The 25,170-nt window shown below is 45.3% G+C and overlaps 1 protein-coding gene and 1 long non-coding RNA gene across 5 annotated transcripts in view; one reads left to right on the top strand and one right to left on the bottom strand.

The window, feature by feature from the left end:
• The window catches only part of LOC113906326, a 49,554-nt gene extending 40,637 nt beyond the window's left edge, over positions 1-8,917 (bottom strand). For all 3 annotated transcript variants that reach the window (XR_003514844.1, XR_003514845.1, XR_003514846.1), the window contains exon 1: positions 8,742-8,917. This is a non-coding gene — a long non-coding RNA (uncharacterized LOC113906326). The remainder of the gene's footprint in view (positions 1-8,741) is intronic.
• Positions 1-25,170, top strand: part of PM20D1 (peptidase M20 domain containing 1) — a 38,928-nt gene that overhangs the window by 4,807 nt on the left and 8,951 nt on the right. Inside the window, exons 2-11 of one of the 2 annotated variants that reach the window (XM_027564296.1) lie at positions 9,060-9,273; positions 11,956-12,042; positions 13,558-13,790; positions 14,459-14,545; positions 15,664-15,797; positions 16,191-16,310; positions 17,100-17,175; positions 17,533-17,594; positions 17,805-17,883; positions 19,825-19,896. In XM_027564296.1, coding sequence (XP_027420097.1) covers positions 9,105-9,273; positions 11,956-12,042; positions 13,558-13,790; positions 14,459-14,545; positions 15,664-15,797; positions 16,191-16,310; positions 17,100-17,175; positions 17,533-17,594; positions 17,805-17,883; positions 19,825-19,896 — 1,119 coding nt within the window. In that variant the 5' untranslated portion in view covers positions 9,060-9,104. Of the gene's footprint in view, positions 1-8,992; positions 9,274-11,955; positions 12,043-13,557; positions 13,791-14,458; positions 14,546-15,663; positions 15,798-16,190; positions 16,311-17,099; positions 17,176-17,532; positions 17,595-17,804; positions 17,884-19,824; positions 19,897-25,170 lie in introns of those variants that run through there. The other variant, XM_027564295.1, reaches the window with a different exon arrangement.

The raw sequence follows: 25,170 nt of genomic DNA, 5'->3' as shown, positions 1-25,170 counted from the left end.
TGGCGTGCTGTGAGAGCATTTGAACTGAACTGAACTGAGGAAGAAAGGTGAATGGAATTAAGGGATGATGGTTAAAAGGTACAAGTTTTCTTTAGGGGGTGATGAAAATATTCTAAAATTGACTGTGGTGATGGTTGCACAATTCTGTGAACATATTGAATTGTATACTTAAAAAAAAAAGAAATTTGACATCTAGACACCTTGTAATGAAACTTAAGAACACTAAAAACAAAGAGAAGTCCTTAAAAGGAGCCAGAGAGAACAGTTCACTACAAAACATCAATAATTACATTATCAGCCAACTTCTCAACAGAAAAAAATGGAAGCCAGAAAACAGTAAATTAATGTCTTCAAAGTGCTAAAACAACCATCAACTTAAAATTGTATACTCAAGAAAATTATCTTGCAAGAATGAGTATAAAATAAAGATATTTTCAAATAGACAACAATTGAGAGAGTTGACTGTCATGACTTTCAGTAAAGTAGCTTCAAAAGAATGAATTTTGGGAAGAATAAAAATTATTCTGGAAGTAAGGTTTGAGATTCAAGAAGAAAGATTAAACAAGAAAACTGGTAAACATATTGGTAAATATAAAGAAATATCTATATAATAATAATAGCAATAACTATATTATTTTTTAAAATAAATTTAAAAATTAAAATAACAAACTACAAGAGCATATAAAGAGAAGGCAACCAGAGTTAAAGTGTTCAAATGTCTTCTTATTTTTCAAAGGAAAAGAATTACAGTATTAAATTCAAATTTATTAAGTATGAATATAAAATTTCAATAGTAAATCATAAGATAGCAAAGAATATAATTTCCAAACCAGTGAGGCAGAGGAGAATAGGATAATAAAAAAATGCACATGATGAAAATTTAATAAGCTGTTTAAAAAGCCAGTACATGGGGGGAAAGAAGCATAGAAAATGTAGTGCTAATAAAAAGAAGATAGAAATAAGCCCAAATACACAAGAAATCACAAAAAATATAACTAATCTCACTAGTAAAAGAAATTGTCTGATTAGATTAAAAATTAAATTCAGAGACCCTGTAAAACATAGGGTCACAAAAATGGAAGAAAACATATACAAGACAAATATTAACCAAAAGAATGAGGTAGCTATATTAATTGCAAAAAATTGGCTTTAAGACCAGGAGGCCATTGAAGCATAAAGAAGGCCACTATGTCATGATAAAATTTTCAACAGTTCTAAATTTGAATGAACCCAATAGAAGTCTCAAAATAAATAGAGCAAAATTGATACTTTAAAAACTGGAAAAAATGGCAAATCCAGCAACATAATGGAAGATTTCAATATACTGTTGGGAACTCATACAGATTTTTTAAAAGTTAGGTATGAAAGAGTTAAGTAATAAAATAAACAATCTTGAGGGAGTGAATATACAGAGAATTATGCACACAACAACTAAAATGCACACTTCTTAAGTACACATGAAATATTTACAAAAAGTGTTCATATACTAGGCCCCACAGCAATTCTCAACAAATTTCAAACAGAGGTATCAGTCCACATTTTGTGACACTGCATTGTAGTTAAAAATCAGTTACAAAAAGGGAATAAAAAGGTATGCATTTTAAAAATTTTAAAAACACTTCTGAAAAACTCACAAAGAAGAAATTATATGGAAGCTTTAAAACACTTAGACCTAAACAATAATGAAAATATCAAAACCCATGGTACACAGGGAAGAGTGCATCAAAATAAATTTATAGCTCTAAATGCTTTTATCAAAAAAGAAAAAAAGACAAAAATTAATGAACCAAATATTCAACTATGGCAGTTGGAAAACAAGCAAATGTAAAGAAAACAAAAGACAGGAGACAGTAAGAACTGCTAACATCCATTCAACAATTACTATATGCCATGTGATCTTCTAAGTCCTTCATGTACATAAACTAATTTAATCTTCCTAACAACTCTAAGAGGTACATACTGTTAGTATCTCCATTTTACAGATGAGGAAACTGAGGCTCAGAAAGGTTAAGTGAATTTCCCAAGATCATTCAGCACAACTCAATGAATGTGGAAGGCCTAGGAATTTAGCTCAGAAAATCTGGCTCCAGAGTTTAAACTCTTAGCTAATATAAAGTTGAAAACTTAAGTGATGAATAAATTGCTAGTAAATATAATGTACCAAAAATGGAATCAAGAAAACAGTAGAAAGCTGAAAAGTCCTGTAACTATTAAGTGAAATCATCAGTTTAAAATCTTCCCACAGAGACAACATCAGGTCCAAATTATTCTATTTTTTAGAATTATGAGAAAATATCTTAGATATTTGATTCTACTTTATATACACTCTTCCAGAAAATACAAAAAACAAACAACAAAACAAGTGGGAGGAAAGTCAAGCCTAGATTTCCCTTTCTTTTCCCTCCCCTCCCCTTCTTCTTCTCCTCCTTCTTCTCTCTCCACCACCTCCACCCACAACCAACTCTCTCCCTCTCTCTCTCTACCTCCTTCCCTCCCCATAAAAGCAGATCCTCATGGTCCAGCGTGCCTGCTAGAGCTGCCAGCCATCACATGTGAAACTGGAGAAAGTGATTTAAGCAGAGAGTATCTACTTATCCTTCATTCTCCAAATTTAGTCACATGGCAAACCTAGCTACAAGGGTGGGTCTGGGAAATTTGTTTTTTTATCTGGGTGTCAATGTGTTGAGTTCATCAGGGTTCTTATTACTTAGAAAGAAGGAGAAACGATTATAGGGGCAGCTAGAAATCACTACAATATTCTCTAACTAGATTTCTACTATACACTTGATACCAAAGCCAAAAAAGAAAAATTACAGACCAATCACACTTAAAAAGAGAATTGCAAAAACCCTAAAAGAAGACCCAGCAATGGGTTTATCTAAGTTGAGTTTATCCTAGGAATGTCAGGGTGATTTACATTTTTTCAACTTATTGATAGAATTCATTACATTAACAGGCTAAAGGAGAAACATGCTCCACCAGATGTTGAGATATATTTTAAAGTTATAGTAGTTAAGACAGTCATATTAGCATAGGAATAAACAAAGCCAATGGAACAATATAGAAAGCCCAGGAATGGGCTCATTCAACTGAAAACTTAGTAAATAGGAAAGTTGTCCTTGTAGATCACTGATGAAAGGATAGACTGTCTCATGAACAGTCCTGGGAAAACTGCTATCTAGTTGGAGAAAAATAAAATTCGACCTGGCCTCACACCATTTATAGAAAAGCAATTTCAGATGGATTAAGATCTTTGATGTAAAAGGCAAAAGTTTAAAATGATAGCATATCAAAATATATTTATAACCTTAAATAGGAAATGACATTAAACAAGAAAACAAAAGATTGATAAATTCACCTACATTAAAATTAGACTTCAGTTCATCAAAAGAACATAAAGAAAGTGAAAATATAAGACACAAATGAACATAAATATGTGCAACATAAATATAACCAACAGAATATTACTATCCACAATATTTAGATACTCTAAAGAGTCAATAAGAAGGAAAACAACTCAAAGCAAAAATGGGCAGAAGAAGTGAACAGCCATTTTGTTGGGAAAACACAAATAGCAAATAAACATATGAACAGATACTTAAACTCCTTAATAAACTGGGAAGTACAAATTAACACCACAATGAGATATCATTTTCCAGCCACAAAATAAGCCAAATTATTCATCTGAAGTGTCTAGTGCTGGCGAGAAAGTGAAGCAACAGGAACTTACATGCTATGCACAGCCCAATGATGGGAATACAAACCGATTCAGCAGCCTTGGAAAATGATTCAGAATTTCAAGTTGAATACTCTCATACAGAACAACCCAGCTTTTCCACTCTGGGATATACACCAGAGAATCTCTCTCACCTGTAGCCCAAGAGACAAGTACAATGTATGTTTATATATTCACAGAATGCAATATCATGCGTAGTGGAATGTGAATAGACCACAGCTAGATATAACAGTATAAATAAATGCCACAAACAAACTTGTGAGTGAAAAAACTTTTCATAGGACTTTGGATTGCATGCTCTCATTTTTATGAAAGCAAGCAAAAACAAACTCTCCTCTCATACATATACATATATGTCAGGGCTCACACATATGTGGTAGAACTATTTAAAGCACACACATAGACACACACGATTTCAGATAGTGGTTACTTGGGCAGGAATTGAGGGATAGAGGCAATGGGTCACATACACATCTTCAGTGTTATTGACCATTGTGGGGAGGTCACAGTTGTTTGCATTATTATTTGCTTTACATAGTCATTGCATATACTCATTAACTTTTAAATATTACATGATAAGAGAATTTAAAGAATATTTAAGGACAGGGTAATATTCGTGATAATGCCGAAAGAAAGAAGCAGAATATAGAACTCTGCGTATAGTATGCATCTGTTTCATTTTAAACATACTTCATGTGTGAATATTTGTGAACGTAGGAAAAAACTGGGCAACATCAAAATATTATGAGTGGATATCTTTGGATATCGGGATGGCACCTGATTTTTTTTTCTTTCTCTTTCCTGTGTTTTCCAAATAGTTCACAGGAGCATAAATGTATATTAAGTTGACAATTAAAATTTTTAAGTTTGGGGGGTAGTTCCCTGATGGCCTGGTGGTTAGGATTCCGAGCTTTCATTGCCATGGCCCAGGGTTCAATCCTTGGTTGGGGACCTGAGTTCCCACAAGCCCAGCAGCTTGGTCAAAAAAAAAAAAAAATTAAGTTTGGTAAGAATTAAACTACTTTTAATAAAAATTCTGTCAATGTCCCCTTTTAAAAAATCATTTCAACTCTATTTTTTTTTCACATTCAGAAATCTCATCTAATTTGTGGTGCAAAAAATAGACATATCCATTAGGACCTTGTACTTCCACAGAGTAGTTTTGCTTGAGGGATGACAGGGGAGGTGATAATGGCCCCATGGTGAAAGGACAGATGCTAACATGGCGTGACGGGGGCGCCGCTGGGACTATGACCCAGATTGGGGCACAGGTATACCTACAGCTCTGCTGCACCCCTGCCCCAACCCTCTGCCTAACTTCAGGGCAGACTCTGGCCAACAAGCAACTTCAGTTCAGTTCAGTCGCTCACTTGTGTCCGACTCTTTGCAACCCCATGGACTGCAGCATGTCAGGCCTCCCTGTCCATCACCAACTCCCGGAGTTTACCCAAACTCATGTCCATTGAGTAAGTGATGCCATCCAACCATCTCATCCTCTGTTGTCCCCTTCTTCTGCCTTCAATCTTTCCCAGCATCAGGGTCTTTTCAAATGAGTCATTTCTTCTCATCAGGTGGCCAAAGTATTGGAGCTTCAGCATGAGTCCTTCCAATGAATATTCTGGACTGATTTCCTTTAGGATTGACTGGTTGGATCTCCTTGCAGTCCAAGGGGTCAAGAGTCTTCTCCAACACCACAGTTCAAAAGCATTACTTCTTCAGTGCTCAGCTTTCTTTATAGTCCAACTCTCACATCTATACATGACTACTGAAAAAAAAACCATAGCTTTGACTAGATATACCTTTGTTGGCAAATTAATTTCTCTTCTTTTTAATATGCTGTCTAGGTTGGTCATAGCTCTTCTTCCAAGGAGCAAGCGTCTTTTGATTTCATGACTGCAGTCACTACCTGCAGTGATTTTGGAGCCCGAAAAAATAAAGTCTGACACTGTTTCTACTGTTTCCCATCTATTTGCCATGAAGTGATGGGACCAGATGCCATGATCTTCGTTTTCTGAATGTTGAGCTTTAAGCCAACTTTTTCACTCTCCTCTTTCACTTTCATCAAGAGTCTCTTTAGTTCTTCTTCACTTTCTGCCAAAAGGGTGGTGTCATCTGCATATCTGAGGTTATTTATATTTCTCCTGGCAATCTTGATTCCAGCTTGTGCTTCTTCCAGTCCAGCGTTTCTCATGATGTACTCTGCGTAGAAGTTAAATAAGCAGGGTGACAATATTCAGCCTTGACGAACTCCTTTTCCTATTTGGAACCAATCTGTTGTTCCATGTCCAGTTCTAACTGTTGCTTCCTGACCTGCATACAAATTTCTCAAGAGGCAGGTCAGGTGGTCTGGTATTCCCATCTCTTGAAGAAATTTCCACAGTTTATTGTGATCCACACAGTCAAAGGCTTTAGCATAGTCAATAAAGCAGAAATAGATGTTTTTCTGGAACTCTCTTCTTTTTTCCATGATCCAGCGGATGTTGACAATTTGATCTCTGGTTCCTCTGCCTTTTCTAAAACCAGCTTGAACATCTGGAAGTTCATGGTCCATTGTTGAAGCCTGGCTTGGAGAATTTTGAGATTACTTTGCTAGTATGTGAGATGAGTGCAATTGTGTGGTAGTTTGAGCATTCTTTGGCATTGCCTTTCTTAGGGATTGGAATGAAAGCTGACCTTTTCCAGTCCTGTGGCCACTGCTGTGTTTTCCAAATTTGCTGGCATATTGAGTGCAACACTTTCAAAGCATCATCTTTTAGGCTTTGAAGTAGCTCCATTGGAATTCCATCACCTCCACTAGCTTTGTTTGTAGTGATGCTTTTAGTTCTTTTTGGTGAGAAATGGCAACACAAGTCTGTGGCACGAGTATAGTATGTGGTGAAGGTCCACTTTACAGACCACGGAGAGCCGGAGCTGGGGAGGCTGGGGAGAGAGCCTCCCCTCTCCCCAGGTCAACCTTGTGGGAACCTGCAGGGAGGCAGTATAGAGCTGGGAGCAGTGGGCCAAGGTAGCCAGAAAGCCACACATCTAGGGTCTGTGCTGATCTGGGCAGTGGTGTTCAGATTAGCTGGAACTTCCTCACTTGTGTTTTGTTATCATCTTCAGAGTAGCACAGACTTGGGTCTTGATGTGCTTGAGCCTTAAGAATGGAGGGGCGGGGGACCCTACAAACAGGACCACACACCCTACCGGGAGTGTGGACAGAGGGCCAACGCCATTAGCTGCCCATAGCACAAAGGGCAGGTTCGGGGCAGGAGGCGGAATGCATTCCCTGGCCCCATCCCAGCAGGGAGACGGGAGGACTATGGTTCCCCTTGAGCCCACTCCCAGCAGCAGGCAAGACAGGGAAGGGGTGACAAGGGACCTCCTAGAGCAGCTGAGTCTCCCCAGCCCACCAGCCAGGGCCCGGCCCTACTGCCAAACTTAAGTGTGGCCATGTTAGACCATCCAGACTCAAGCCTGCTGTCAGCTGACAATGGTCACAGTGTGATCTCAGGCCAGACTGGCAGAACTGCCCCCAGCTGAGCCCAGCCCAAATGAGTGCCCCACAGATCATGAGACACAAAGTTGTTTAAGCCTCTAAGATCTGGGTATCTTGTTCTGACATGCATGGTTGGTTCCCTGAAATCAGAGCCAGGGGCAAATATTTCACAGGAGAGACACAATCCCAAAGGGTAGTGAGTGTGGGTGGAGGCTGGGCCCTGGTTCACCAGAAGTCACACAGTTGGCCCTGCAGCAGATGTGACCACACCCCCAGGACAGCTGAGGAAAGAGGAAAGAGGGGAAATGACCACTTTCCATCTAGTCTCCCTCTTCCCATTTGCCAAGTTTTTCCCCTTGGGGAGTGAGCTTCCACACCGTCAAAGGGCACCCCAGCCCCTTGGACAGCCATTCAGAAACCCAGGGGCCCTTCAGTCCACCCACAGCCAGAAGTGGCAGAAGAAGCAGCTGAAGGAGACTGCGCTCTCCCCAAGCGCCAGGCGGGAGGCTAGAGGGTCTAAGCTGGACCCCAGGTCAATTCCATCTTTAATATTCTAGGGATTAAGCTGCGTAGTGAATACAGAAATGTTCATTTTATTATATTTACATCTTTCTACATGTGTGAAGTTTTCATAATATTGTTTCAAAATTCTATTGAAAAGCAAGTATATGATTGCAGAGTTTTTTTTATTTTGGTTTTTCAAGTAGGATAAGTTAAAGAGTTGGAGCAAAATACTTCCTTTCTGAGCTTTTGCAAACACCAGGAGTGTGAATTTGCAAGTTTGGTCATGACTAGTTACTGACCGTAGGGCACTTATGAGTTTTTTTTAGAGAATTGTAAAATGTGAAAGTGATATCATATTAAATTGCATCAAGGGATCTGAAAGGAAAAGTTTTTTTGGTTCCAAGAAATCTAATTTTAAGTGTATTTTACAAGACTTTTTTTTTTCCAGAATGACCCTCTACTCTGAAAGCTATCACATTTCAGTTTGTTGGACACACTGAAGTTAGTAATACATGAAAGTGAAAGTTTAGTCGCTCAGTCGTGTCCGACTCTTTGTGACCCCATGGACTGTAGCCCACCAGGCTCCTCCGTCCATGGGATTTTCCAGGCAAGAGTACTGGAGTGGGGTGCCATTTCCTCCTCCAGAGGATCTTCCCGACCCAGGGACCGAACCCGGGTCTCCTACATTGTAGGCTAGATGCTTTACCGCCCGAGCCACCAGGGAAGTCTAATAACACATAATCTTTCTAAAAATCCTTCAGGCAAAATGCATTTGCCTAGAATTGCAAAAATGGAATTTAACATTGATATCAAAAACACTTCCAGCGAATTCCTAAGCAGAAGCAATCCTTCTGTTCCAAAATACTTTAGAATAATGTCCATGGACAGAACAATATTGTCCTGATTCAAATGAAACCGAGCCGAGTGTTGGAGAGCTCCCTCAAGGTACCTAGGAGAATGGTCAAACCCTAAGCTTCAGAGGAAGCGAGATCAAGGTCTGATAAGCTTGGTTCATTTACTTACCTCTTCCCCCTTTTATCTGATTTGTTGTCACGAAGAAAGGGATTGACTAGCATCTCAAAGCAGAGGGTGAGACGCACGCAAGACCTGCTGGGTAACTAACCTGGTGCCCCACTACACCTCAGCTCCACCGCGACCCGCTACCCGCTGGAGGCCACAACCCCCGAAAGGCCTTGCGGGCCTGGGGCAGGGCAGTCCATGGATTGGTGGGCCAGCGTCTCCAGGAGAGCGGCGATTGGCCAGCTCTGGGAATGGGCGGGGCTAAGGCAGTTGCGGGAATTGGAGCCGTGAAAGGGGGAAGAACTCGGTCTGCGCGTTTAGGTCCAAACTCCAGCCGCCGACTGGCAGCGAGGACGTGAGAGGAGCATGGCTCGGCCGTCCGTCTGCCTGCTGGCCTCGCTGTCTGCGCTGCTCCTAGGTATCGCCGCCGTCTCCAGATCGAAGGGCCTGCGGGGCACGGAGAGTCAAAGGGAGCCGCGAATCCCTTCTCAGTTCAGCCAAGAGCAGCGCATCGCCATGAAGGAAGCGCTCAAAGGTGAACCCTGGTCCCCTTCACCGCTTATTCTCAGATAAAGGTCCCCGTCTCCTCGGGCCAACCCGTGACTCCCTTCCCCTGCCGCAGAGGTCCGCCCCTCGAGCTTGAGCTCCGCAACACCCCACCACCAAGCCCCGGACCCATTTCCGGCCCCTGGAGACCGCACTCTGCTCCTAGACCTGCCTTCTGGGGACTCCAGGGCGTTCCTTGCCTACCCTGGAAGCTTCAACTTCGCCCGGGTTGACCAGGCTGTCATCCACCCCACCCCACCCCACCCCCACACCAACCTCCGCTTGCCTGGAACATTACAGCCTTTAACCTTTGGCAGTCTTCACTTGTTAAGTTTCTTAGGACTAAACGATCTGAACCTTATGTACCCATGAGGAAACTGAAGTTTAGGTCAGCTGAACCATCTTCCCCAGGACCCTACATCTTGGAGTAAGCACTGGGTGACAGCCTCTGTTGCCTGTAGGATCCTGCGGGTTCTAGATGGCTCCATAAAGAAGTATGGGGCTGTTGCTGAGGTGTGAGATGTTCCTAATTTCCTCTACCAATTAAAGGACATCTTTCCCCTAGACATCAAACCAAGCTAAAAACTTACTTACCTTCTCAGTCTGCATTATCCAGGAGAAAAGAGGTGGTGGCTCAATATTGAAAGGATGGGAAGGACACGGGTTCAATCCCTAGGTCGGGAAGATCCCCTGGAGAAGGAAATGACAACCCACTCCAGTATTCTTGCCTGGGAAATCGCATGGACAGAGGAGCCTGACAGGCTGCAGGCGTCAGTCCATGGGGTCGCAAAAGAGTCAGGACATGACTTAGGGAATAAACAACAATGAAAACAATGAGATCCTTCCTCACCGTTGGGCTTACCTTCAGTCTTTTCCCTTCCATTAAGTAATGGATTGAAAGAAACTGCCTAAATAAACCTGCAGGTAAATGCAAAAGCTAGCCCTTGTTGTTAAATATAAACTGTGTTTGTGCTGGAGTGATAGGCCTGGGAGGCAGAGCAGGGCTTTCCCAAAGCATCCTAGTGTAAAGAGTTCTCTGAAAGGCATTGGGCAGCCATTCACCAGAGTCTCTTTGCACAAAAGAAAGCAAAAGCTAAATAAGAAACTAAAATACAGACCTCATAGCACCATGACTTAGAACCCCAAATATATGGAATATTGAAGTCACTCAGTCATGTCCTACTCTCTGTGACCCCATGGACTATACATATAGCCCACCAGGCCCCTGCGTCCATGGGATTCTCCAGGCAGGAATACTGGAGTGGGGTTGCCATGTCCTTCTCCAGGGGATCTTACCGACCCAGGGATCGAACCTGGGTCTCCAGCATTGTGGGCCGAGGGCAAAACATCTGAGTTCAGATCTTGAGTCTGCCTCTCAATCTCACATAGGCAGTTCCTTTAGTCTTTTTGAACCTTGGCTTCCCCACCTATTGGTAGGCTATGGTGCAGGGTTGATTCTTCACAAAACTGAGTACAGAAGTCAGAGGCCTCCCTTGACATCAAGCTGCTCTGGGTATTTTTCTTCCTACTGTTTTTGGATAGCCATCTAATCAGATTGACTTCCCTGGTGGCTCAGACGGTAAAGCGTCTGTCTACAATGCGGGAGACCCAGGTTCGATCCCTGGGTTGGGAAGATCCCCTGGAGAAGGAAATGGCAATCCACTCCAGTACTATTGCCTGGAAAATCCCATGGACAGAGGAGCCGGACACGACTGAGTGACTTCACTTTCTTTCACTTTCTAATCAAATTATCTTATGACCCCACCCCCACCCCCTACTGTTTGCATTTAACAGTGGAACTCTAAGAATATAAAACCTTCCCCAAGGAATGAACCTAGTGACAACTCAAGAACTGGACTTCTGGGTAGAATGGATTAGATCGTTTATGACAAAGGAGCTTGTTTGGGAGCTTCTAAATCCCCGCCCCCTTCCCAGGCATCATGTGCCCCCAAAGCTGACTTGGGCTGAGATCAATGACACTCTGGATTAACCAGTCTGTGAGGAATAAGCCTACTCTCTGTACACAAAGAGTACTCCCCTTGTGGCTCAGATGGTCAAGAATCTGCCTGCAATGCGGGAGACCTGGGTTCAATCCCTGGGTTAGGAAGATCCCCTGGAGAAGGAAAAGGCTACCCACTCCAGTATTCTGGACTGGAGAATTCCATGCACTGTATAGTCCATGGGATCACAGAGAGTCAGACACGACTGAGGGACTTTCACATACTCACTGTACACAAAAAGATACAAAGCTTTGTTCGCAAAGGGACCCAGGACAGTGGGCTCCTTGGATTCATCAAAGGGTTGGTGGTTTCAGAGGCAGAGTGAGGCCTTAGCAGCAATTTATAGCGGCTTCCCACTTAGGATCAAAATTTACTCCTGTCTGACCTCCCCCACCCCATGCCAGTTTGGACTTTATGTTCCTTTAAGAACCATATTAGCCTAAACAAAGGACTTGAGTTTAAATCCCAGTTCTACTGGACAATGTTGAGCAGCTCACCTAATGCTTCTAAGCTTGTTTCCTCACCTTTGAATTAGGGAAAACAACAATGCCTACCTGGAATGATTGTTTTGCCCTCCACAATAGGATAATGAGTGCAAGAGAACTTTTTATGTACACAGGGCTGTGGAAAAATCAGTGGTTGTTATCATCTTCCATCTCTGACTCCAACAGGTGCCATCCAGATTCCAACAGTGTCTTTCAGCCCCAAGGAGCTCAACACAACAGCCCTGGCTGAGTTTGGAGAATACATTCGTAAAGGTCAGCCACAAACCATGGGAAAGGGTTAGGAGAGGTAGCACTGGAGACACAGTGATTTTACAAGGTGATAAAGAAGTTTATCTTGTGACTGACCAGAGGGCAACCTAGTGTGCTTGGGCCTCTTTGGATGTGTTTGTATACAAGGGGGAGGGATAGAAGGGAGAGTTCAGGAGTTAGAGTAGACACAGAGTAGAGACTAGATTCACCCTTTGAAGAACCAAGGCAATTTAGCCATTGGGTTGGCTGTCAATTTTTGCCCTTTAATGTCAGTCAATAAAATAAAAAGATAGGACTTGGAATTCCTTCTTCATTTGCAAGTTTCCAGAACTGCACCACGGGCTCCTCCCCTCCCTACCTCCATACACACACCTACAGCCTACACACAGGCACACTCCACCTACCCAGGCCCTGCTCCAGATTCATTACTAACACTGAGCTGCTAGGCAGTCAAAAACTTTAAACTGTCACATAGTTGCTCTCTTCTCACCCCACTGTCCATGAGCTAAAGAAGGATGGGTCAAGGGGAAAAAGGAGACTTGGAGCTCTCCCTCCCCATAGAGAAAACTCATGCAGAGTAGTGAGCCCACTTTACTAAATCAAATAAAAAACAGCCCCCTCTCAAGTCATCAGGAGTGGGAGAGGCTGGCACAGCACAGCAAGTAGTCCCTTCTCTAACACTCTGGGATGGGCAATTGGGGTGGGGTGGGAATCTGGGATCAATCCCCAGTGGCCAGGCTGAAAGTCTTCACTAAATATGAAATAAAATTGGGAAAGAAATGTTCAGCAATAGTAGACTAGATAAGCAGGCTGACAAGAAAAAATGTTTATTCTTCTTTAGTTTTTTGTTTGTTTGCCTGCTTGCTTGTTTTCAGTTATCCACAGAGGCGTGTATGGATTCTTCCAACACAGCACAAAGGGAGATCAAAGTTCTTTCTCCCATGCTTCTAAAGCCACCTGTGTTATTACCTATCTGTAACTAGCATAGTTGACCCTGAGAACACTTGAACACGGAAGTATGGCCATGTGCTCGACAGGATCATCTTTTATCTCCATATAACACAAACATTAGGAGTATTGTTTTGCAAAGGAAAAATATTTCTGATTTTTTAATATATATAGATAAGAGTCATGTTTGGTTCCAAATAATTTGGATACTGGGGCCTATTATATTTAAAATTTAATGTAATCCTAGTCTGCATCACTCTATAACTTGTATTTGTGACAACATTAGAGGTCGGGTCAGTCCAGATCTTGAGCTCTTATCTGTCATAAATGATGTGGTCTTGATATGCATGTGATTACACAGTAATAGCACATTGTAATATGAGGAAGAGATATTTCAGAGATTGTCTGGGCGAATCAGGAATCAGACTAGCTTTGGCCCAGAGGGCTTCCTAAAGGAGGCTGCCTGTTTTAAAGGGGAGGAAAAAGGCAGGGAGAATCAGTTAGGAGGAAAACCAAAGGCAACTGTTGAATCTGGCTTTCTCTCATTGCTTTGCATCTCTTTGCTTCTAGTCTTTCCTACTGTGTTCCATACCAGCTTTATCCGGCATGAGGTCGTAGGAAATTACAGCCACCTGTTCACTATCAAAGGCTCAGACCCCAGCATGCAGCCCTACATGCTCCTCGCTCACATTGACGTGGTGCCTGCCCCGGACAAAGGCTGGGACGTGCCCCCCTTCTCTGGGTTGGAGCGTGATGGCTTCATCTATGGTCGAGGCACACTGGACAACAAGAACTCTCTTATGGTCTGAAATGCTGTGTTCCCTCTGCCTTAGAGTCCTAAAGATCGATCCAGGGTGGGAGTGCTCTGCTAACCCCTGGGAGGTGGGAGGTTCTGGTAGAGAAAACCTTGGTGCCAGGAGATCTGAGTTCCAGTCATCAGTTGGTCACTTCTCTGGGTCCTGATTTCTCAACTGTGAAATATAGATCAGAGTAGATGATCCCAGGTACCCTTTCAGCTCTGACATTGATAAATTTATGCTTTTCTCCAGGCGGGGATGGTTTTATGTGAGCTCTGTTTCCCTACAGGGATTCCCAGGTGGTTCAGTGATAAAGAATCCACCTATCAATGCAGGAGATGCAGGAGTTGTGGGTTCAATCCCTGGGTGGGGAAGATCCCCTGAAAGAGGAAATGGCAACCCACTTCAGTATTCTTGCTGGGAAAATCCCACTGACAGAGGAGCCTGGTGGGCTACAGTCTGTGGGGCCACAAAGAGCCAGACACAACTGAGTGACTGACCATGCATACACCCGCTGCTTCCCTCCATTCCATCCCTGGGGCCATTTTAATGTGTTCTCTCTAAAAGGAATCACATCCTAGCCCTGTTCCCAGCTGCTGAATATCTCTGATGCCTTGGTACCACCACTTAGATAATAAGCCTTTCTCTTCTCCCATTGTCCTTCTGTCCCCCAGGCAATCCTGCAGGCCTTGGAGCTTCTGCTGATCAGAAACTACATCCCCCGAAGATCTTTCTTCATTGCTCTGGGCCATGATGAGGAGGTAGAATGCCTTCATCCTAAGCCTATCTCTGGGTCCCCTCCTTGGGGAGGGAGTAAGCTTCACTTTGGTCCGGTTTGCTCCCTGGCTGCACAGTTTGCCAACTTCTCTGTGGATATGTCTTCTTGCCTGGAAAATTCCATGGGCAGAGGAGCCTGGTGGGTCACAGTCCCAGGAGTTGCAAAGAGCTGGACACAACTGAGTACACACACACTGTGCATGTGTCACCAGAAATTTCTAAGGACTTTGACCAAAATGTAGATGCCTGGGCTCTGTGCCACAGACTTGATGTTTTTTTTCTATTTCTTTTTAAGAGCAGTTTTAGGTTCACGGCAAAAATTAGAAGATACAGAAATTTCCTTTCTTCTCCAACCCACACACATGCACAGCCTTACCCAATATCAACGTCCCCCACCAGAGTCATACATTTGTGACAACTGATGCACCTGCCTGGACACATCATAGTTACCCAAAGCTATTGTTTACATTAGGGTTCACTTTTGGTGTTGTACACTATAATGGTGTGTCATTATGGTATCGTACAGAGTATTTTCACTGCCTTAAGAAACCTCTGTGTTCTGCCATTCATCCCTCTCTCCTTCCCCAAACCCTGGCAACTGTTGATCTTTTGACCACCTCCATAATTTTGTCTTGTCTAGAATGTTATATAGTTGGAACTATACAGAGTGTAGTCTTTTCAGATTGGCTTCTTTCGCGCAGTGTTATGCACAGATCTGAATGTTTAACAAACTCCCTGGTGACATCTGCAGTAGGCACATAGTCCATCAACTACACCTTGAGAAACACCAGTGTAATGGGAAGAGAGAGAACAGGCAGATCAATGAATGTGTTTTATTTCTAATGATGCCACTTATTTTGACCCTGGGCAAATCACTTCATACTCTGGGTCCTGGTTTCTTAGTTTGGGAAATGAGGGGGTTGGGCCCTTCCGGCTCTGACATTCCAGATTCTTTGAGGCAGGATTGTTGAGGGCCCTGTCCCTCATGAAGGAGCCTGGATGGGGAGGCTCTGGAGCACCCAGCTATGCTGAATGGGTCTCTGTGAGCTATCTCTGGAGATCTGACTGAGGAGAACTGTGGCTCTGGGTTTAATATCTGCAGATATCAGGGATAAACGGGGCTCAGAAGATCTCAGCCCTGCTACAGGCAAGGGGTGTCCAGCTAGCCTTCGTGGTGGATGAGGGGAGCTTCATCTTGGACGGTTTCATTCCCTACCTCAAGAAGCCCTTTGCCATGTGAGTATAGCACCCCAGCCCTACCTCAGAAGAGGTTCTCACATGGGAGTTGACCTCAGTCTGGTTATCGATAAGCCTACTCCTCTTGCTTTAATCAACCTGCTCCAGGATTCTTGCCTGGAAAATCCCATGGACAGAGGAGCCTAGTGAGCCACAGTAGATGCGGTCACAAAGCATCAGACACGACTGAGCCATATACACAGGCACGCACTTGCTTTAATCACCCCAAGCTTTGACCAAGTCTGAGCTCTCCTTTCCCTATCTCTTCTAAAGTAAAACTCTTTAAGCAGCATGAAACAGACCTCTTGGCTTACCAGACCCCTGTACAGATGGGCCTGGGGGTCATTCAGGGTGGGAGGAAGTCAGGAGGGCCTTCTCTGATCCTTCTTACAGGGTTTCCGTTTCTGAGAAGGGTGCGATTAACCTCATGCTGCAAGTCAACACGACTACAGGCCACTCTTCAGCTCCTCCAAAAGAAACAAGCATAGGCATTCTCGCAGCCGCGGTCAGCCGGTAAGCGATTCCCGGCCTTGCTACCCACACCAGACTCCCGCTAGAAGACCTGGCACTTCCCCACTTTGAGTTGAGGAGGTTAAGCTTCCTGTCCTGATGGTGGGCTGAGAAGCCACGATGGAGGTTATAGGGAGGACAGAGCTAGCAGTACCCTGGCAAGGGTTATAGGTCAGAAAAGGACCTATCCATATGGCAAGCAAGGGCCAGCAGACAAAAGCTAGGTTAGGTAGCTGGAATAGTCCAGGCCAGAAATGATAGATCACAAGCTGGAAAAGAACCATCTAATTTCTCCCCTTGCCCCAGCAAGATGACTTCAAGATAAGCAAAGGCTGCTGTCTGTGGATGAGGACAGCAGGGTTTGTAACAGCAGAGCTTACCTCTGGCTGGTTTTCTTGGAGAGTAGGAAGAAAAGCTATATTCTTTCAGCTAAATATTTAACTATCTACCATGTTCGAGACTTTGTGTCCAGTAATGGGCACGCGGTGGTGGAAGAAACGGACAGTCCCTTTCCTCCAGGAACTCAACAGCTAGTGGGAGAGGCTGACAGCTTTGCTACAGTGTGGTAGGTGTGATGAGACGGGGGTGCCCTCTCTCAGACTTGGTATTCGGGGACAGCTCCTGTGAGTGCAGTAGAAGTAGCCCCACTTGTGCTTGGAGATCTGGAATGGTGGAGGTGATGGAGCGGTGAGCAGGAGACCTCCTGGCCAGGCCTGTGGAAATGTCCTGTCTCTCGTCTTCTCCTTGGACTGCTGAGTTGGGTGAGTCTTGAAAGCTCCCTTTCTCTTCCAGACTGGAGCAGACACCAATGCCGAACATGTTTGGAAGTGGGCCATTGATGACGGCAGTGGAGCAACTGGCAAATGAGGTGTGAGGAGTCTCACAGACTCTGGTCAGCTGTGGAAGGGGAAGAAAGGGTGGTGGAGAAGCCGCCTTCAGAGTAATAAAGGGGCCCTACTGATAACCAGTGCTATGCCCATTCTCCCCTATTTCCAGCTGCTGGCTGGGCCAAAACACAGCTTGTTCATTGGGGCTGTTGGTGCTCAGGCTGAGAACCTGAGCCCCAACACCAGCCACTCTGAGGGAGGTGGCTCCCACTCACCCTTGAGGCTACTGCCCCAGGCCCTCGAGGCGGGTCTAAAGCAAGGACAGGCCCAGGTCCCGAACAGTGAGCCTGTTATGCTGACCCCTTTGAAACCCTCTGACCTGGTGCTTTCCTTTTCAGTTTCCCTTCCCTACCAATATAGTCTTGAACAACCTGTGGCTCTTTCGACCCCTTGTAAGCAGGTAAGGTTTTATCTTTCCGTTCCTCACATCCCCACCCCAAACCTACCCACTTCCCCATCTCCTCTCTTTGGCTTAACCAGGCCTGACTAACCATCCCTCAGCCACCAGACACTACATCTAACTGGTACGCAGGACATCCCTCCTAGTCTTAAAGATCTCCAAGGTTCAGGAAAGGGGGTATCCTACAACCCTCTCTTCCTTTTGCCTTAGGTTGATGGAGAGGAATTACATAACCAATTCGCTGGTCAGGACCACCACGGCGCTCACCATGTTCAATGCCGGGGTCAAGGTAACGCCACCTGACTCCTCCCACACACCCCTCCATCCCTTGGCTTTATCTTCTTGGCTTCTCCTTCCTTCTCTGGCTACAGTTTGGATAGTAGGAAGGCTCAGTGCTGAACTGTCCTATGTCATCAGATGGGTAAACCTCAGGAGCAAGGGTTCTAACTGACATCTGCAAACTCCATGAAGTTCCTGGCCAAGTTTCATGTATGTGTGTTTCAGAGGCCTCCCTCAGGTTCTTTGGGACTGTACCCGTTGAAAAACATAACCATTACACTGATGTGAAGAGACATTATTTGGGAGTTAATTTTTGTGACCTGTACTCATTTAACATGTAATATATTCATCTGGCATTTTGGTCATGTAGGCTAAAGATTCCCAACCTCTTTACCACCTTTTTATTATTCTTTGTCATGTTTTGAAAGCTTTATTCACCTCACAAATTTAATGAATGATTAATATCCTTTCCCTGAGTTGAATTAGAGAAACTCACCTACTATTTTAAAAATCTGTAACATTTGTGATGTATACAGCCTTAAAATACATACATTGTCATTCTCCAAAATAAGGTAAATTTTGGGTGGCCTTCAAATATATAAATTCTATATGAGATTTACTTTTTTGGCTTGTGGGATCCTACTTCCCTGAGCAGGGATTGAACCCTGGCCCTTGGCAGTGAGAGTGTAGACTCCTAACCACTGGACCACCAGGGAACCCCTAAGGTTTACTTTTATAGAAATAAGTCTCAGGTGAACCAATACTTTGATAAAGTTTTTTTCTGAGAACTATTTTTCAGCAAATCGGTCTACTTTCAGCTAGACCAAGCCGCTAAGGAGCTTTTCTGTTTGAACTAGCCACACTAGCTCACCAGGGCTGAGACTTTTCTGAAATCTTGAAAGGAGTTAGACCGTTCCAGTTTCTACCAGTACCACCAGTGCAACGTCAAGGAGGATCATTCACCCAATGCAGCCTTGCGGAGCTCTGCTAACGTGCAGCCCAGGTTGAGAATAAGTGAATGGTGCCTCAGAATTCATCTCTGCTCTGGCTGGTCGGTGTGTTTGGCATGTCAGCCAGACCTGAGCTGTTTTCACCAGCTGCCTAGAGAATTCACCAAAATAATAGTACTGTGTACTATGTCCTTGCATTTGAATGGTGTTTTTATCTGTCCAGAATACTTTCACATCTGTTTTTCCATTTGGTCCTCCTAACAGAGGAGGAGCCAGCTGAGAGACAGAGACACAAAGAGGTTGTCATATCTGAAAATCACACAGCCAGTTTGTATCAGCCCAGTTCTCCTGGCCCTAGCCTCGTGCTTTTTTGCACCATAGCAGTTCAAAGAAAGATACACAATTGGGGAATCTCCTCTCTCATGGGCTCTGAGGAGAAATTCCCTCCATAGCTCAACCCTCTTTTCTAATTAGTCCTGAGTTTTTTCCTCATCAGACAGAGAACAAAGTTCACAGTAGGATATGGAAAATCACTACCACCCTCGGTTATAGTGATCATCCCCCTCAGGGCTTAATGGGGCCTCAGAGGCTCTGGGGTGCCCCTCCTGAGTGAGAACTGACTCTGACCACTGCAGAACTGCCCTAGGCACCCTGGGAAAGAGCGCACATGGAAGACCGCCTGCAGCACTGTACAGGCCAAAACAGAGGCGTCCTGGCAGCCCCAGGAAAGCGGTCTTGCTCTGAGCAGCTCTCTGTGAGCCCTCCAGGACCAAGAAACATGAAGGTCTGGCCTGAAGCAGAGACAGGCCACTAGCATTGAACATAACCACATGTCAAGGGCCCAGAGAAGACAGTGGCTGGCTAAAAATATTAAGCCTTGAGTTCTTCAGTCAAATCAGCTTCCTCTCCCTCTACTGGTGGTAATTGGCTTTTCCTGGGCAGGGGTCAGGTGTGAGGGACTAGAGGTCAGCTCAGGCCAAGGTTTGTGGTTCTCTCTCCAGGTGAATGTCATCCCCCCTGTGGCCGAGGCCATCATCAACTTCCGACTTCACCCTGCACAGACTGTTCAGGAGGTACGTACCATGTGCTCCCGAGGACTGGCTCAGCCCCACTGAAGTGTGTCCGTTGGGACTGGGCGGACCTGGCCCAGGGCCTTATTTGTTCAGTGATTTTTCAAAGGCTTCCTATGTGCCGGGTGCTTGGCTGGGATAGGAGATCTCTGGCTTTAGGGAACGTGGAGTTTAGGAGTGGGAGATGAATGATGATAATTAATGATAAATAGGAAATGATAATAGTAGCAACACAGATAGTGGGTTTGCTGTGCTCTTGGCACTGTTCTCAGGTATACATATACTATACTATATACATAGGATATATATACACACACACACACATACTATATACATGTACAGTAAACATATACTATACATATACATTTAACCCCTGCAGCCGTTCTGTGAAGTGGGGAATGTATTATCCTCATTTAACAGGGAAAATGGAGGCACAGATCCCCACAGCAGGTAAGTAACATGCCCAGTATTATACATCCAGGACCAGTTCCAGAGTCTGTGCTCTCAGCCTCACACTATACTAGGATTATAACAATTAGGGATAAACAAATTACCATAGAACCTGAGCCAAAAAAGGGGGCTGATGCTACCTCGAAGAACAAAGGAAGTCTTTTCCAACCACTAGAAAGGACTTAAAGGACAAATAGGATTTGCTAGAAGTTGGCCATTCACAGAGTGGGACACGACTGAAGCGACTTAGCAGCAGCAGCAGCAGCAGGACATTCAGGGTACAGGGAAAATGAAATCTAAAGAGTAGTATAATTTGGGGAAAAGTGATGGAAGATGAAAATGGAGTTGTATTGATAGTTTGGGGCTCAAGGCTTTGTGTGCATGCCAACGAGTTTGGGCTCTAATCTGTGGACAAATGTCAGAGGTCTTCAAACAGGGCTGTGAGAGACTCAGGTTCTCTTAGAGAAACACTGCTGATGGCGATCCTGAGGAAGCCTTGAAGTAAGAAGAAACAATTCAATTGTTGCAGCATCTCAGGCAGTGCGTATGGAGGTCTTAACTGAGGCTATGATCATGGGGTAGAGTAGGTGCCCGCAGAGGAGTGAGAGAGAGGTGGCTTCATCAAAATGCAGTGTTTCATGATTGGTCGTTGGGTAGAGTAGGTGCCCGCTGAGGAGTGAGAGGTGGGCTCCTCAGGACGCAGTGTTTGATGTTAGTTGGTCATTGCGTAGAGTAGGTGCCCGCAGAGGAGTGAGACATGGGCTCATCAGGACGCAGTGTGTGATGGTAGCTGGTCGTGGGGTAGAGTAGGTGCCCACAGAGGAGTGAGAGGTGGGCTCATCAGGACGCAGTGTGTGATGTTAGTAGGTCGTAGGGTAGAGTAGATGCCCGCAGAGGAGTGAGAGGTGGGCTCATCAGGACGCAGTGTGTGATGTTAGTAGGTCGTAGGGTAGAGTAGATGCCCACAGAGGAGTGAGAGGTGGGCTCATCAGGACGCAGTGTGTGATGGTAGCTGGTCATTGCATAGAGTAGGTGCCCGCAGAGGAGTGAGAGGTGGCTTCATCAGGATACAGTGTGTGATGTTAGTAGGTCGTTGGGTAGAGTAGGTGTCCGCAGAGGAGTGAGAGGTGGGCTCCTCAGGACGCAGTGTTTGATGTTAGATGGTCATTGCATAGAGTAGGTGCCCGCAGAGGAGTGAGAGGTGGCTTCATCAGAATGCAGTGTTTCATGATTGGTCGTTGGGTAGAGTAGGTGCCCGCTGAGGAGTGAGACGTGGGCTCATCAGGACGCAGTGTGTGATGGTAGCTGGTCGTGGGGTAGAGTAGGTGCCTGCAGAGGAGTGAGAGATGGGCTCATCAGGATACAGTGTGTGATGTTAGTAGGTCGTTGGGTAGAGTAGGTGTCCGCAGAGGAGTGAGAGGTGGGCTCCTCAGGACGCAGTGTTTGATGTTAGATGGTCATTGCATAGAGTAGGTGCCCACAGAGGAGTGAGAGGTGGCTTCATCAGAATGCAGTGTTTCATGATTGGCTGTTGGGTAGAGTAGGTGCCCGCAGAGGAGTGAGAGGTGGGCTCCTCAGGACACAGTGTTTGATGTTAGTTGGTCATTAAGTAGAGTAGGTGCCCGCAGAGGAGTGAGAGGTGGCTTCATCAGAATGCAGTGTTTCATGATTGGTCGTTGGGTAGAGTAGGTGCCCACAGAGGAGTGAGAGGTGGGCTCATCAGGATGCAGTGTGTGATGTTAGTAGGTCATAGGGTAGAGTAGGTGCCCGCAGAGGAGTGAGAGGTGGCTTCATCAGAATGCAGTGTTTCATGATTGGTTGTTGGGTAGAGTAGGTGCCCACAGAGGAGTGAGAGGTGGGCTCCTCAGGACACAGTGTTTGATGTTAGTTGGTCATTGTGTAGAGTAGGTGTCCGCAGAGGAGTGAGAGGTGGGCTCCTCAGGACGCAGTGTGTGATGGTAGCTGGTCGTGGGGTAGAGTAGGTGCCCACAGAGGAGTGAGAGGTGGGCTCATCAGGATGCAGTGTGTGATGTTAGTAGGTCATAGGATAGAGTAGATGCCCGCAGAGGAGTGAGAGGTGGGCTCATCAGGACGCAGTGTGTGATGTTAGTAGGTCATAGGGTAGAGTAGGTGTCCGCAGAGGAGTGAGAGGTGGGCTCATCAGGACGCAGTGTGTGATCGTAGCTGGTCGTGGGGTAGAGTAGGTGCCCACAGAGGAGTGAGAGGTGGGCTCATCAGGACGCAGTGTTGCCGGGGTCCTGCCCTGGCTGATCCAGGGTATTCGAAGGAGAGACGGCATAGGCGAGGATCAGGATACAATAGCTTCAATTAGATATTAATTAAAGATATAAAGAGTAATAGAATAAGGATAGCTCAGTAGGAAAATTCAGTGGAGAAAAGAGGCTGAGTAGCTTGGTTTACGCGGGAGACCAATAAAACTTCAAGACAAGAGGTTTGCACCACTTACGTAGGCCGCAGGCGTCCTTCCGTTCTCCCGAAGGAGAGGAGACACTGAGGCCTCCCCGGTCGGATCTTAGAAGCCCAGGCATAATTAGTAAGCATGGTGGGTTCCGCGCTCCAGATGGAGACTCAACCAGAGTGAGAGAGAGAGCGACATGGGGAGACCAGTATTTCGAGAAACTGATCCCAATTCTTTATTTTCCAGAGTCTGTTTTTATACACTGAGATGTTATACAAAAGTCACGTGGGGACAGCAGTCCTGACTTTTATTAAAGTCAGGTGCTTCACACAAATGTATACAGAGGTCTTAGGGGTGTTACATCATCTTCTGGCCAGGGGGGCCTGCTGACAATTTACAACCCTCTCCTTGTGACAGCGGTCAGTCAATCAGGACACTTATTTCTCCAGGGCTGATTATTCTCAAAACAGACGCCACCCAAATAAAGTTACATTCCTACAGGGTGAGGGTGTAGTGGGTTTTAGTTAAGGAAAGAATTTACTTAGCCTAAGGTCTAACGTGATTAATATCAAAGGTTAATACTTGTTCCTTCTATATATTCATTAATGTGTGTAAGGGCAGGGGATATGGAGACTTAGCAACAAACATTGGCTCAACAAATGAAAAACCCTTCACCAACACAATTTCTAATTAGCCCACTATACTTATACTTATAGTTTTCTAACTTCTCTAAAGAACCTGTTTTTAGAGGGTTTAAAGCATCTCATGCCTCTCACGGTTGGGAGGCTGTGAGCAATCACATGTGGCCGGACAAGCCTGTCAGGCAGGCTAGAGAACCTTCAGAGGAGTTTGTAGGTTAAAACAGTCTTATCACACCCAGGAATTATTATTAACTGGAGCTCTAGGTTAACTCCTTCTCCCAAAGAGGTCGTGGGGGACAGCCCCCCGTAAAGTCAGAGATGTAGGTGAGAGCACAAAGTAGTAAAGTAGGCAGGCTCTGGTTATGGGGGTAGATGCTTGAGGATTTCCAGGGGGACTCCTGAGGCTCGATCCCGCCTTTGCGTATGTCGAGCCTCCTTCCTCATGACCTTTGCCATGGGCGGAGTACCTCACTCTGGCCCCCAACACAGTGTGTGATGTTAGTAGGTCGTAGGGTAGAGTAGATGCCTGCAGAGGAGTGAGAGGTGGGCTCCTCAGGACGCAGTGTGTGATGTTAGTAGGTCGTAGGGTAGAGTAGATGCCCGCAGAGGAGTGAGAGGTGGGCTCATCAGGACGCAGTGTGTGATGGTAGCTCGTCGTGGGGTAGAGTAGGTGCCCGCCGAGGAGTGAGAGGCCAGCTCGTCAGGACGCAGTGTGTGATGGTGGTTGGTCGGGTGCTGGTGCCTGTAACCAAGATTGGGAATTCAAGAGGAAAGCAAGTTCTCAGAGAAATATAATGGTTTAGAAATTTGAGAGGCTTCTAATATATTAATAGACAGTTATAAATTCCTTAGATCCAAAGAGATAATAGAGACAGAGGCTGGAGTATTATTAATTGAAACCTGTAGAGCCAATAAAATACCATGGGAAGGGTGTGTAACTCCTTGGAGAGACGAGGTTGCAGACAGACTTGTGATGTTCTGCTATGAACATCAATTTAAAAGTTAGAAAAATGAATGTGTAACTGCAAACCAAGATGAGCGCTATGAGGAAATGGGGCTGCTGCTATCGAAGAATCTAAGAAGGAATGAGAATCTGTCCACAGGTCAGGCAAGACTTCCCTACGTGATATCTGAGCTGAAAGCTAAAGGGTGAGAAGAAATACACAGAACGTTTGACATATCTAGGAAAGACTAGCTTATTTAAACATCAGGTTGAGCTAAAAATAATTCAGAAGGTAAATCTGATCCTTCCAAAAATGATCAAAAAAGCCCACCTGACAGCTATGAGATGAGCATTATATTCCAGGGTTAAGCAAGGTGAGGGCCAGGTGGTGTTTCCTGATGATCCTCCTGGCGGATCCTCAGGGGTCTGCCACGCTTCAATTTCTATGGTCCTTTCTGCCTGGGGCCTTCCCTATGGAGGATGCTGTGTCCTTGCACAGGCTGGGGGGCGTGCCCGCGTTGCAGGGGCTGGGGCAGCCTGCCCAGAGTCACCCAGCATTGGCAGGGGGCTGGGACAGTGTAAGCCCTGGGCTCTGCTGCTTTTCATCCAGTGCCAGCCTTTGTCCTCTCCCTGGGGGCTCATGGGGCCAGGAAATCACTGAATTCCCCTCACTGAGCTTCTTTCCACCAGTTTTTTTCCAGCCTCATTCCAACTCCATGCCCTTTCCAAGGGCTGTTTTCCACCAGCTGGGGCTTTCATCTCCCCAGGTTCTGGCACGCTGCCCTCCTCTCCAGTCCCCTGCCGCAGTGGCTTTCCTTCCCTGC

This window comes from Bos indicus x Bos taurus, chromosome 16 (genome assembly GCF_003369695.1).
Source record: "Bos indicus x Bos taurus breed Angus x Brahman F1 hybrid chromosome 16, Bos_hybrid_MaternalHap_v2.0, whole genome shotgun sequence".
Lineage (NCBI taxonomy): Eukaryota > Metazoa > Chordata > Mammalia > Artiodactyla > Bovidae > Bos > Bos indicus x Bos taurus.
The sequence above is the reverse complement of the archived record's forward strand: the minus strand, read 5'-3'. Positions and strand labels throughout refer to the sequence as shown.